At 45.6% G+C, this 14,577-nt stretch overlaps 1 protein-coding gene across 4 annotated transcripts in view; it reads right to left on the bottom strand.

Annotated features, from left to right (window-relative positions):
* Positions 1-366: 366 nt before the first annotated feature.
* cdkl5 (cyclin-dependent kinase-like 5) overlaps positions 367-14,577 on the bottom strand; it is a 33,390-nt gene continuing 19,179 nt past the window's right edge. For 2 of the 4 annotated variants that reach the window (XM_020042354.3, XM_020042353.3), the window contains 15 exons: positions 14,146-14,236; positions 13,443-13,632; positions 12,713-12,793; positions 12,013-12,188; positions 11,575-11,830; positions 10,590-10,719; positions 9,852-10,101; positions 9,008-9,602; positions 8,220-8,333; positions 7,085-7,196; positions 6,542-6,674; positions 6,225-6,333; positions 5,705-5,869; positions 3,272-3,496; positions 367-3,137 (listed from right to left, as the gene is read on the bottom strand). In XM_020042354.3, coding sequence (XP_019897913.1) covers positions 2,736-3,137; positions 3,272-3,496; positions 5,705-5,869; positions 6,225-6,333; positions 6,542-6,674; positions 7,085-7,196; positions 8,220-8,333; positions 9,008-9,602; positions 9,852-10,101; positions 10,590-10,719; positions 11,575-11,830; positions 12,013-12,188; positions 12,713-12,793; positions 13,443-13,632; positions 14,146-14,236 — 3,029 coding nt within the window. In that variant the 3' untranslated portion in view covers positions 367-2,735. The remainder of the gene's footprint in view (positions 3,138-3,271; positions 3,497-5,704; positions 5,870-6,224; positions 6,334-6,541; positions 6,675-7,084; positions 7,197-8,219; positions 8,334-9,007; positions 9,603-9,851; positions 10,102-10,589; positions 10,720-11,574; positions 11,831-12,012; positions 12,189-12,712; positions 12,794-13,442; positions 13,633-14,145; positions 14,237-14,577) is intronic. The other 2 variants (XM_034289750.1, XM_034289751.1) reach the window with 2 other exon arrangements.

Here is a 14,577-nt window from a genome sequence, read left to right as displayed (position 1 = left end):
ACCATACCCACCACCATCATCACCACCACCACCATCACCCTCACTACCACCATCATCATCTCCACCACCACTACCACCATCACCATGACCATCACCACCACCAACGCCACCACATAAATCAATGTCTTCATCATGAATCAAGGCTTACATTGCCAGTTTTGGTCTGACAGCCTGTCTGCACATTATTGCTTAAATTATTCATCACTATTATGTTCCTTCTATTCATCTCCACCAAATTGCTTTCTCATTTCTGCTCATAACAGGAAATGACACGTGAAACCTCATTATGTTGCCAGGTAGCCACCGAAGTATTGATTATGTAGATGACACTTTTGTGAGAATACATGGAGCGTATCTGAAAGGACCCCCTATTTCCTTTTTAGTGTACCCTTTTAGCCCTGTGCTCATAGGGCTTTGGTCACTTATATACGATGCACAATATACGGAAAAGGCTGCTATTTGGGCTCACACTTTTGGATGCAGGAAAACAACATCAGGGGAATTCCAGTACAAGCGGTGAATGTTCATATGATTAGCACATATCCATGAAGAATCAAATGCACTGCTGGTGCACACGTTTCTTTGGAACTGCGGGACCCTAGTGAAAGAGTGAGGCTTCTGGGGAAGGACGTTCTCTGTGAGGAGTCTGCGTTCAGGTCAAGTCAACACGCCTTCGGCCGGTGGGCCTGTTTGGCGGGTGGTGTCTGTGTGTGTGGCCCCAAGGGCCCTTGCCCATCTGGAGACAGTGGACTGTGACAGTTCACCAGGAGACAATAGGACATCTCAACAGGGAAGTCTTAATTTGTTGCGTGATGTCTCAACAGGAAGTCTTAATTTGAGACACGATCTCTCAGCAGGAAGTCTTAATGTGTCACGTGATGTCTCAGCAGGAAGTCTTAATTTGTCACGTGATGTCTCAGCAGGAAGTCTTAATTTGTCAGGTGATGTCTCAGCAGGAAGTCTTAATTTGTCACGTGATGTCTCAGCAGGAAGTCTTAATTTGTCTGTGATGTCTCAACAGGAAGTCTTGAACAAGAATATGGCACTTGACTCTCTAATGATTAGAAGGTTTTATTAACCACGTGGCATAATTGTTACTGTTATAGCGCTTGTAGCTGATTCAAAAATTAAAATGTTCTATATTTTGTATTATCCCAATGGAAAGTTCATTCAGACTGTTTAGTTGATGATATCATGAATAGTATCCATTATTGAAAGTAGAAAAGTCAGTCAGAATGATAAGTCAGGATTCAGCAAAAGGTGACACAATTTTCTCTATAACAAAATATACTAAAACATTTTAGGGGATCAACTACAAGCACAAAAAGAGTGAAAATATAGCCACATGGTGAACTGTCCCTTTAAGGTAATTGTAGCCCAAAAGTGTGCACGCACAGCCCCAACAGCTGGACAGTTTGCTTTAATAACATTTGAATTCTCAGGACAGCTCAAGCTATTTCTTCAACACATTGAATTGAATGGAGGACACATACTGGGGCCGCTTTGGTAGGGAGATATGGAAAAGTGCACGTTCAGACTGCATTCCCCCAGATGTTGGCCTCAGAGCCACATAGCTGTGTTACAATGGGGGGCTGGACTATCACATCTCTGCGTCTGTAGACTATGGTCTGGGCTTTACAACACTGCATTATGACATGTTTCTTACAACAAACAGTACTGAAGCTAAACACAGTCGAGGTGAGGGACGCAATCTCTAGACAGACTAGAAGCAGAAATGCTGATTTTGACAGTCTATCATTTGATACAGAATCATGTTTGTTATTCTAGATAAAGGGAAATTTGTCTTAGCCTCATTCTGCTAGCCTGGTTTCAGATCTGTTTGTGCTGTTTTGGCAAGTCCAAAAGTCACAGTCAGGTATTCTGCACATACAGATCAGGAATCAGGCTATATCTGTCTGTCAAGAGGATTTGGCAAATGAAATGGCACATCCCTGAGCCATACAGCTGAGGTTTTATCTCATTATATTATAACCGTTTATAATGTTGAATACTGTTTCTTAAGATGACAAATCAGGTAAATAAATGTAAAAGACATAAAGCAAATAGACTGAATAAATAAAATACGGTAACAACAATACATATTTTTACATGAAGTAAGTGAAAGACCTCCACAATAAATATTACTTGATGAAATCTTGAATTATTATTACACATAGAATCTCATAGTTTTACATCTCTTTTTAAAGCTCTTGCAATATTACACAATTATTCATTCTACAATATTTCTTTATTTCCATATACCTATCATTCATAGTTAAATAAGGTCATCTCATTTAACTCAAATCAATGGGATTTCATGAACAGTATAATATAATATAATATCAATACAAATTCTATCAAATGTTTGAAGCTTCAAAAAAGTTAAGACTTTACAGCCAGTCCACCATTCAGTGCATTCAGAGATAAAAGCCTAAATTGTTTATTGTCTTGGGTGCTTTAGTAGCGTCCGGCAGCCAGCAGGCGGCAGTAGCGAGCCCAGAGCCCTATTCATTAGCGGAGGCGGTTGAAAACGTTACAAAACGCTTCCAACCGTCAAGAATGTGTGTCTCTTATTGGACAGGAGTCATTCCCAGTTTCAGTCCGTTTTCTTCCGTTTGGTGTGTAATGAACATGACACCAGGAGGCGCTGCGACAGGTCTCCCCCATGTAAATGTTTCCCCATTCAAGTCAATGGTTGCAGGAGACGGAATTGCATTTGTATTTCTGCGCTCTCCTTACAAGGCCGTCTCTTTCAGGTCGTTCAGGTTTGGCATCCGTGACCTGGAGGGCCTGGTGAAGGTGGGCCCATTGGCGACCATCTGGTCGGGGTACGGCTGTGCCCCCTCAGCCCTGGCGAGGGCCGCCGCATGCCAGTTGGACTCGATCTGCCCGGCTATCTGCCCCGGGAGTGGGTAACTCTGCTTCCGATGACTCTTGGACTGGCCAGAGCTGGAACTACTGGAGCCCCTCCCGTCACCTCTTCCATCACCCCTCCCGTCGCTGAAGCCAACCCCCTTGGAGGAGGGGGCGTTGGGGTTGGGGAGGTGCTGGAAGCGCAGGTCGGAGGGGGGAGGTGGTTGGGTGGATGAGGAGGGGGACAGGTGCAAGAGCCTTCGGAGGGACTTCAGGGGTTGGTTCTAAGCAGAAGGCAGAAAACACAGTCAAAAAAACGATTCTGTGAATTTAAATGCATGGAAACCTAACGTATTCTCCGCTGTCTAAATTAACGTTTAAATGTTGTAAACGGAAATTCCAAATGATGGTCTCTTACCTGTGACTGGGAGTCTGTCTGTTTCTCCTGATGCCAGTCACTGACTCTGTCTCTCTCTCGCCCTCTCTCCCTCTCTCTATCACGGTCACGCTCTCGGCTCTGCTCACGATCCCGGTCTCTGGACCGTTCGCGGTTCTTACGCCGGCTGCCATGGTGCGAGGAGGAAGAGGACGAGGATTTGGACCCTTTCTGGATAAACAGGTGGTCTTGCCCATCGCCAGGAATCTACCATTTCACAACAGGAACAAAAGATGTTAGCAGCAACACAACCTAGAACGACAGACTCAGAACATTTCAATAAACCTGTACACTCCCAAAAATATCCATTAGACCTCCAGGGACAAAAACGGCAAGGAAATCTATTGTGACAGCATTTGGGGTCTAGTGGACACTTTCGGATTGCATTGTGGGTAACACAACGTGCAAATATGACCATCAGGCATCACAGGATCATCTCTGGATGGCTGTGAATCATCCATGCAGCCCTCATTTCTCCTCCTCCAATCCCCCCCCATCTCCCCTGACACCCTTCATCTGCCCTGACTCCTCCCCCACCTCCCATGACTCCTCCCCCAATCCCCCCACCACCCCTTATCCTATTCCACCTCCTTCAATACCCCCATATCCCCTGACACCCCTCATCTCCCTGTCCCTCCCAATCTCCTTTGACTCCTCCCCCACCATCCATGACTCTTCCCCCAATTCCCCTCTCCTCCCCCTCCTCTACCACATATGTTTCACATGCTGTTAAAATGTCATGGAGCGGAGTGGCACAGTGGTGACATCACAGTGATGACATCACATGGAATGAACCCAGGAATGAACCAGGACACCAGTTCCCAAATCCAGGAAGTAGTGACTGTAAAAACGAACTTCCAGTGACATTCTGCTCAACTATGTTCTACCTGCTGTGACTCCCGTCTACCTCTGGCAAGGAAATCCTACTTTCTGCTGTCTAATGTACTAACCTTATTGTTCAAACTCCATAACTAAGTTAGGATAGCCTGGGCATCCATCAGTTTCAGTTGTCTTGCCGTGGTCACAATGAATATCAGTTGGCATGACAGCACAAACACCTCTGTCACCAGGCTAGGCAGAGGGCTGCGTCTAACAAAACATCAACCCATTTAGCAGAACAGGGACCAGCCTAGGCAGAAGGCTGTCTTCCAAAACCTCAATCCATTTAGCAGAACGGGGACCAGGCTAGGCAGAAGGCTGAGTCTACCAAAACATCAACCCATTTAGCAGAACGGGGACCAGGCTAGGCAGAAGGCTGGGTCTACCAAAACATCAACCCATTTAGCAGAACGGGGACCAGGCTAGGCAGAAGGCTAAGTCTACCAAAACATCAACACATTGAGTAGATTGGCTGAAAATTAATGGTCCTCACAGAGCAATGTCTACTGCCAACACAGACATAATAAAGAGCTGCACTGCGCAATATGTTTCCTCAAAAATAAGTAAAAGAAAATATTTAATCAGAAAAAATGCTTAAATTAAGTAAATATGCCAATGGGGTGAGAAAATGTTGCTAGTAACAAGACAGACAATTCCAAAAATTCAGACACAAAGCGAGAATCAAGCTTAATGTTGTCAGACATCTTATTTTCATATTAAGAATCAATTTGTGTTTGAATTAGAAAATGTTGCTTGTTTTTAGAAATATAAACTTTTTCAATTATTTTTTTTTTTTAGCTTGATTCAAGCATTTTTTCTCATTTCAATAATTTTTCTACTTACTTTTGAGGAAGGATTTTTTTGCAATCTGAGACTGAGATGGCTGGTTTGGCCTTGCACCACTGAGACCAGATGGTCCCATGTCCTGTAGAGGGAATTATCTGGAAGGAAAGGCATAGGCCCGGATGGACTGGGGGGCTTAGATACTGTCTATGGTGCCAAGAGGAAGGTGGGAGAGAGAGTTGGTAGAAAGAGTTTGAAGAATGGGTGGGGTTGAGAGAAAACAAGAGAGAAAGACAGTGAAAGAGAGATGAAGGAGGGGGGGCGGGTGGGGGGAGAAGAAGAGAAAGAGAGAGAAAGATAGAGAGATCCCATGTGCCACCATTTGGTTGAAGAAGCGCCCCGAGGATTCAGCTTCCTGATCAGCAACTGATCCTGCACTAGTTTGGAGTAGGCTGACGCACATCCAATCTGCTTACTCCAGTCTGTTGCTGATTAGACAACAGGCCAGTGCACTACAGACCTGGCAGCTGGTGTCGTGGTTCTACTAAGCCAAAGATGGCCGCCGGCTTTCATGTCAACAACGACGGATGAATTCATGAATCTACTCGTGTTGGACCCACGGACTACTGTCACCGCGGACGGTTGTGTCAGGATAGGAACCAGGAACCAGCGCCTTTTGCCCGTGTTTCCCCTGGGGTTCCTAGCCTGTCACACACGTAAAGTAGCATGCGTCATGAGAGGTTTGTAGTTTACTGGTGAGGCAGAGTAGGGCGCGGTTGACTGATGTTGTACCACGGGCGGAGACACTACTGGCAGAACTTTCTGAGAGGAGTTATGCTTTAAGCTAGTCTTTGAGTTAAACAGGGGGAAAAGGTATTTCCTGATGCTGGGGCTTGGTCCACCGTCGACTCTGTCTGCCTGGAATATAAGATGCACAACACTCCAATAATGGATAACACGCCGGGAAACAGACAGACACCGTTGTTGACAGGTACAAATATGGCACAGCATAAATGTGTATGGGGGATGGAGTAGCATTAGCGATAACGACACAGAAATCCCAGGGAACTTGTACTTGGCACACGGTTCCCTTGTTCTCTCGCTTGTCGTTTTTTCTCACTCAGGGGTTTACTGATTACAACACGGACACATATTCAAAGTCTAGTTTGACCATAGCAATTAAATTAAACCTGTACGGCTGCAGACCCTGCATTGTGAGGGGAAAAAATCTGTGGTTCACTGAATTTTTGAGGATTACTTCGAGTGGACCTACTGTATTGGCTGATTTCTTCTTCTTCTTCTTCATAGACCGGAAGAAACCCTGCTTCTCCTTCTCCTTGGGTGGTTCAGGTTCGTTCATCATCATGGTCTCAGCTGTACTCCTAAGGATGGGGAGGACACCGAACTGCATAAATGCGCTGAGACAAACCTATGGATCCCCCCAGAGGAACCTAACACAAATCGTTTAGGCAGCTCATGAAACTCTGAGCATGAGTCAGTGCCATTCGTGCGTTTGCTTTTTCGTTCTTTCATGAATCCATTTAAACAGTCAATTCATTAATGATCAGACGCTTTGACTCGACAGCTCACCAGTCAAAGGCGGTCTGGCGTTTGGAGTGGTTGTTCATGACACCCGGATCTCCTGCTCCCTGTGGCCCCCGACTCTCCCTCTGACCTCCTCCATCATGGAACGAGGAGGAATTGTCTGGTCTGGGGGAGGGGACTAAGACACCACACAAGAAGAAAAACACACTATTAGCTATGGATAAGGCATGTTGGATTTTCTTGTGGATACAAAATAGAATTTGCACTATTATGCTCTCTGATAACTAGTGGCTATATTCCTTGTTCAGCAAAGGGGGGGACTCAGTGAGGTGTTACGTGAATATTGTGAATTTCTGGTGGCCAAGTGGACCCAGGACTTTACAACCATAGAGGGCAATGGGTTCTACAGCCGGTGTTTTTGGGGCCTCGTCCTGTTTGGGATGGGATTGTCGTTTCCCCAACGGACCTTCATGCATTAATGAGTCGAAACCTTTTTTTATACCAATAACGGATGAGAAGACGTTGGTTTGTTTTGGTTTTTGTTCTGTTTTGTTTATCGCTCTCTTTAATCTACTAAGTAGAAATTACCTCTGTAGAAGCTTCCCACTCTCCTAGGCATGGAGTCACTGAAGATCATCCTGTTCTCCTTGGAGGACACGGGATCTTCCGTGTGGGGATCATGGTACATACCTACTGGCACCTACTCCACAAACGCAGAGTTAAACCACAAACACACCCTTAAATCAAATCCAGAGTTAAACCACAAACACATCCTTAAAACAAACAGAGAGTTAAACCACAAACACATAGTTTAACCACATAACAGGGTTAAAACAAACAGAGTTAAAGCAGAAACAAAATTAAAATAAACACAAAGTTGAAATACAAACACACCAAAGTTAATCCACAGACAGAGTTAAAATACAAACACACAATTAAAACAAACAAAAAATTAAGCCACAAACACAGAGTAAAACAACAAACACACAATTAAAATAAGTTAAACCACCAGCAAAGAGTTGAAATGGAAAGAAATTTAAAACACAAACACAAGACTTAAAACACAAACATAGCGTTAAGCCACAAACAGTTAAAACCACAATCACAGAATTAAATCGCTAACACTCAATTAAAACACAAACACAGAACAAAATTACAAAAGCACAATCAAAACACAAACACAGAATTAAAACAAAATTAAATTGAACCACAATGGCAGAGTTGAACCCCAAACAGAGATGAACCACAGTCACCGAGTTAAACAACAAGCTCAGAGTAAAAAGACAAAAACTGATTTAAAACACAAACACAGAGTGAATTAAAACACAAGCACAGAAATACCTATATCCATGAACACAGAGGCACACTGATATATAAAACACATACCACACTATTTGCTGTGATTAGGAATAATTGTTCCAACTCATCTTGCTGCAATGAAACAACGTCTCCCTTTATTTACTTGATTTCCTTATAAAATACCTACAGTGTAATTACTCTCACAAATATAATCATTCACTCCTACATCTTGTCAGCTGCCTCCTACCTGTCACTTCAAAGTCTCAGTTATTTAAAGTGCATGTTAATAATGTGTCCACATTATGGAGCCTTCAGAAGATCTCTGTGCAAGAGCCCCAAAAAAACAGCTACATAAAACCATACAATAACTTAACAGTAAGCAGTGAAGCTACAGCTGTGCTGAGCAACAGAAAAAGCTATGGACCTCATTCTTAGCAGGGCGTTGTGAATGAAAGTTGGCTGAGTTGTTGTCTCGTGTGGAGTCTTTAATCTGGGGTCGGGTGTGAGAAGGCACTGCCTCTTTAGGAGACGGCTCACTCTGCAGATGGACATACAGACAGACACACAGATACAGTAGCATGAGCAGCAGGAAGTACAAAGCAGCATGGAGTTGCAGTGACCCAGCAAGCACATACAGTTTGTTGAAATGGGTGGGAATGTATATTATAGTATATGTTTTTTGGTTTCACATAGTTTTTTTCCCCTGATAGGTCAAACTGAATGTTGTTTTTTAATACATTCTGAGAACAGAAGTGACAATTTTGCCTGTTCTTTTAATCAAATTTCGAGATTCCCTGGAGTATCCCTGGAATATTTTAACCTGGTTCCATTAAAATATTCCTGAGAGGTTTTTTCAATGCTCTAAGATCCTATTTTATAGATTATTTCAAGGTTTTTCAAAAATGTGCTTTTCATTAAACATCTCAATAAAATATTCAATAACAACGCCAGCTTATCTTGGCTAAACGTCTACGAACGCCAAGATGGGACATACGTAAACAGACACATTATAAGACATCGTTGAGATTCAAACCAACGACCTTCGGCTGAACGACACGTCAACTCAACACGTCAAACATTCGTGTAGGGGGAAGGGGGGGGGGGGCGAATGTGAGCGAGCTATAAAGAAGCGCTCCTAATAACGACAGCTAGACCAGGTTAAGACCTCAAACGCACGCATGCAGGCAGACGGGCGGGGTTCCGGGCACTGACCCGGGTCATGTCCTCCGTGCAGTCCTCCCTGGACGATCCCGCCGAGTGTCCGGCTGAGTGTCTGGTGAGGGTGCGGGGCTGCAGCTGAGGGGAGAGCATCTGCAGACTGCTGGTCCGGTTCGGCATGCCCTGCCCCACCGCCAAGCCCCCCTCACTGCCCCCTCCCCCGCCTCCGGCAGCCCCGGCGCCGGGGCCCCCGCCGTGGGACCGGTGGCGCTCGCTCCTCCTCACGTACATGGAGTGGCGGTGGGGTCTCTGCTGGGAGGAGAAGGGGCTGGTGTAGCCCAGGCCGTACGGGTACGACTCGTGGGGAGACGCCAGAGTGTGCGCCCCGTGGTTCCCCCCGACGCCACCGCCTCCTCCCGGGTCCAGGAGCTCCGGGCCCGGGGCCTTGGCCTCCTCTGGCGCTTTGTGTCGGGAAGAGGCGGTCCTTCGGGACGAGGAGTCCAGAGTGGAGCTCTCTAGGCGGGGGTTGTTGCCGCGGGATGAGGGGCTGTGGCCGGAGGTGTGCCCGGCGTGGCTGGAGGCGTGGCGCTCACTGTGCCGGGGAGCCTGTGGGCTTCCAGGGGGAGCGTTCAGGTTAAGGTCCAGACAACTGGATTAATAAATAAATATACAGAAAGCATAAAGAAAATATATCTTTAGCCTGTTGTCAAGAACAATCACGGCAATTCCTATCGGGCCCAAACCTTAACCCCCCTCCGCACTTGTGAAACCGTCTCATTGACATCAATACAAGTGAATCTCGGATGAGACGATAATAATTAAATTAGCATAACCTTTGATAACATAGACTAGGCTTTGCTCAGTAACCAACCTCTGACAGCTCAGTTTAACGAGTTACCTGGCCGGGAAGAACCGTGCGGAGATTCCAGCAGCGGCCACAGGGTCATCGGGATGAAGCCTCGCCCCCTCTCCAAGATTGCCCCCAACAGACTTAGTGGTGTCGCTGTGGCTCTTGGACAGGCTCAGGTAGGAGCCGCTGCTTTTTGACGAGCTGTGGGCGGAGTCTATGTTGTGACCGACGTGGCGGCCATGTTGTTTTTCCATGGTATTTGTCTTTCCCTCCAGAAAGGATGAGTGCCGTCCTTGGCCTACAGAAAATGTGCAGAAGTTAAAAAAAAAGAAAATTGTATTAACGTTCTGTTGCCGAGTAATTTAAACTCATTTTACAGAGTTTGTGCTACGCGTCGCACATTTATTTAATTTATTTTGTGTTTCCTGGACACAGATTAAATGAGCAATATGTAGAATCCTGCATTGCAATTTTCGAATATGCCCATAACACTCTGTAACTTCAAGCAATAGTTGAATTAGTGTTAATATCTATTCATCTACTAATTATTTTGTGTGCATACAAAAGCTAATCCTGAACTGCAGACTTCCATTGTACAATAGAAGCCAGACCTAATTCCCTCCCTTTTTGCCATTGGCATCACTAGGAGAACTGGTTTAAATCTGTTTTCGGGAAACTGTCCCTCTTTAACTTCAATTACAAAATGATGGAAATCTTAAAACATGGGGGTTTAGCAGCAGATGGAATGCAATATGACTGTGAATGATTTTGTAGGAGGACACTGACCTGGCGGCTGCTGCTGTTGCTGGGAGCGGGACGTTGACTTGAGATACTTGGCCCCAGGGCCCTGCTGGTCAGGAATCTTGACCCCTGGAGGCACAACGCCCGCCAGGTTGAAGTCAAACTGTGTCACGCCCTTTACATAAAGATAAGACGCAAACATTTTACATTCTGCCCATTTATTCTCATTTTTGTCCTCAGCAGGTATCAAATCTATGACACTGGCATTGCAAACGCGATGCTCCACCAACAAAGCCAACCAGGATGATCGGGTTATGGAAATTTTGAACTAGGGTGCATTTGAGAAATGTCTGTCTTTCCATTGGCTGGTATGTAAATCTTTACTTTGATTGTGACACACGTCTGTATAATATCAGAGGATTATTAGGTATTTGGGCCATGTCCTCCTGCCTAGACAAAGAAGGGTGTCAGTCTTTTGTTCCTCAGGAATGTGGTCCTTGGGGGGAGTAAGGTCAGTTGGCCCCTTTAGGTAAAGACTACAGTAAACATTATGGCAGGAAGGATAAGGTGGGGGGACAGCCCGCCCTTTGGGTAAGACCTGACACGTCAGATGGGCAACATCTTACCACACCCCTTTTATCTGTGATAAATACTGTTGAATGTTCATGTGTTAAGTCAGAGACTCCTCGGACGATTATGTTTGTAAGCGTTTGACGCGTCTCTCTTATTTGTAAATAATTAATAAAACTGTTAATTGTGCCAAGAGAATTTTGTCTCTGTTTCTTACACCTTTAAGAGTCGATCGATGGAATTGCCATCACAATCGTTAGAGGGGATATTCTCTTTTTTGGCCCGAACCACCGGGAAATGTCCTTTTGCAGCCTTGTGCGTTAGCATCAAAAGACGTATCAGGCATAAACATGGGTCAAGACGTGGACCGTTTGACAAACTGTCTGCATTAACCAAAAGAATAATAATATCCATTAGGATCTAATAGTCCAGTAAAGTAACACTGCTGACACGGCTTTACCTTGGCATCCTTGGGGCTGAGCAGGTGTGGCAGTGCCATGTTGTTGTTGGCCAGATCTTTACTACAAGAGGACGAGCGGTTCAGGGTCTGGGTCATGTAAGCTTTGGGGTGGAGCGTGGGGCTCAGGCTAGAAGACACGGGCTTGTTGCCGTTCAGGAAGCTGTCGTTGCCTAGGTGAAGGTCGCCGTGACGAGGAAGGCTAGAGCATTCTTTACTGTTGGAGTGACGGTGTCCTAAGCTCTTACTGCCGTGGCTTCTGGAAAGGCACGAGCGAGAGAGAAGAGGGAAAGGAGATCTTAAGATGGAGAGTGAGGCAGGGGAGAACATTTCAAATGTAGATCTAAAGTAAGGTAGATCTAAGTTGAGGTCTAAATTATCCATAGATTAAAAAAAATTCCAAGAAAAACATAGCCCGGACGAATTCCCAGCATTGATGACCTGGTGGGCACGGTGTTCTCCCCATGGTTGTGGGGCTTCCTCTTGGAGGAGCGTGGGGGGTTAGGGGAGGGTGGTGCCTGGGCGGGTCGCTCCAGGAGGCGGAGGGGCTGAAAGGCTGGGTGATTCAGACTCTGTTCTGTAAGGTAGCGGTCAGACGGGACCAGAAGTAATAGGTTCTGGGGGTGAGATAGACCAGAGAGTTTCAAAGTTTTTTTGTTTTGTTATAATGAAAGTTTCCATGGCACACATTTTGCCTTATTCTTGACCAAAAGCAATTTTTATTGTGAATTTGAGTATGTGTCCAGGAAGTAGGGCTATCTAACATTTGAGGAAGTAGGGCTATCTCCTAGAAGAAGGCCTAGCTAGCAGCAAAGTATAGGCTGTCTCCTAGATGAAGGCCTTGCCAGCAGCAGAGTACAGGCCGTCTCCTAGATGAAGGCCTAGCCAGCAGCAGAGTACAGGCTGTCTTATACATTTAAACCTAGCTAGCAGCAGAGTATATGCTAACAGCCTAAATTATTGTATTAAGCTTGCAAGGCCAGCGTTCTGGCTCCTGCAAGTTCAAACTATGCTAGCTTGAACTAGTTCAAGCTAGTTTGAACTTGCAGGAGCCAGAACGCTAGCCTGGCAGAATGCCACCCTAACGCGCTAATACTGGTCATCAGTGCCCCTTATAATACATCGTCTGTGTGTATCTTACTGTCATTAGATCCAGCATGAGGCCACTCAGGATGCCTAGGTACCTTCTCTCCAGGGTTGTAGGGTTATTCACTGAGGGGAACTGTGGACACACACACACACACGTAGTTGATTTGTAGCAGTTCTGCTGAGATTCCAGTCCGTTCATTTCAGAAGGGGACAATCATCTTATTGATGGCCAAACATCAGCTTCTGAGACGTCAGGTGGATTAAAAGCACCGCCAAGATGGATGTGCGCCTGAGGGCTTGTAAGCCTGTCAATAGAGAGTAACTTAAATCTGAAATAGATGCAGTTTGACATAAGCAATGTTGAGTGATACTTTGCATTTTTGGAGAGTACAATGGCAGTCACCGTTTCCCAGTACTGAACACTGGTGACTCACAGAAAGCAATCCACTCAGTCACACACAGCCCTGGGATTCACGCAGAGGGGTGGGAGAAAGATTGGGTGGGTTGGGGAGGGAGAGGGGGTGGGGAGAATGGGAATAGAGAGGGAGGGAGTACGTGGAAGGGGGAAAGGAGGAGGATGATGAAGAGTGAGCGGAGAGGAAGAGGGGAGAGGGAGAAAAGAGAGGAAAGCAGAAAGGTAGAGTGGGGAGGAGCTGAGGACAGAATATCAGAAGGAGAAACCACAGAATAATCCTTACGCGTAGACAGAGACCTCCGAGGGGTCCGTCCCCGTACAGAGAGAGACCCCACAGCTACGCTCATAGGTGAAGAGCTGCCCTTACCCGAAGCCCATGGAAGCGCGGGTTGTTGTAAAACAGCTTCATCTGTTCGGCTGGTAGAGGACCCAGAACCTTCTGGATGGTGAACAGCTGGTCTATTTCGCTCTCCCCGGGAAACAATGGCTGACCGTCACTTAGTTCCCCCAGAATGCAGCCTACTGACCACATGTCAACAGCCTTGCCATATGGAGCTCTGGGAGCGGGAGGCGGGGGGGAGACAGAAATAGCATGTTTGCACTTCAACTAACTGTTCACTGCATGAGGACGTGTGAGTAAATAAAGGAGAATAGAAACTAGCGATTACGTTTCTGACAAGATTCAGGTTCATGAACAGGTGATGGACACGGTAACAGAGAACAGAGAGAGAGAGAGAGAGAGAGAGGGAACAAGACAGAAGAGAAAGAGAGGAGAGCTGGCTGGAAGACTCATTTTCAGCAGATAGCTGCTAAGAAGGAGGAAGATAGAATATTTGTGTGGGTGGAATTGAAATACCAAGTGTCAATAAATGTTGCAGTGCATTTACTTGTTCAAGGGAAGCAAAGGAGGCAGCCATGCCACAGTGTCTTAGATAATAAAATGGACTCAAAAGCCTTACTGTAGCAGTATATAGATTGAAATGTTTCATCAATCAAATATACAGAGAGAAAGATACAAGGAAAGATTGTTTAGGAGTTACGCACACACACACACTCTCTCAGGGACTTACCCCAGTAGCAGCTCAGGAGAACGGTACCACCTAGTGGCCACATACTCCGTGTAATTGGCGTCGCTTCCCTCTGAAAGGTTTCGGGCAAAGCCTGCAAGGTACCAACCACTGGGTTAGCAAGGAAGTAGGAGTTCTGAATGGACCTTTAGTCACTGGGACTATTGTGCAGGCTCCATTCAGGAGCGAAATTATAAATTCACACTTTATTGAGTCCGACAAATGTACTGATCTTGTCATTCCACTATAGACATGGCTTTTCAGATGAAGGAGGAAATGTTGGCATATACTGACTTTACCTTTAATTAAACAGGCAAGCCATTATGAACAAGTTCACACATAATAAAGTGTGTAAAGCACAAAAAAACTTAAAGGATTTACCAAAATTATAATAGATGGACACATTTCTCTTCCATTGAAACCTCTAGCAAGGCT

The sequence above is a fragment of the Esox lucius genome, chromosome 22 (genome assembly GCF_011004845.1).
Source record: "Esox lucius isolate fEsoLuc1 chromosome 22, fEsoLuc1.pri, whole genome shotgun sequence".
Taxonomy (NCBI): Eukaryota; Metazoa; Chordata; class Actinopteri; order Esociformes; family Esocidae; genus Esox; species Esox lucius.
This window is presented reverse-complemented; position numbering and strand designations above follow the sequence as displayed.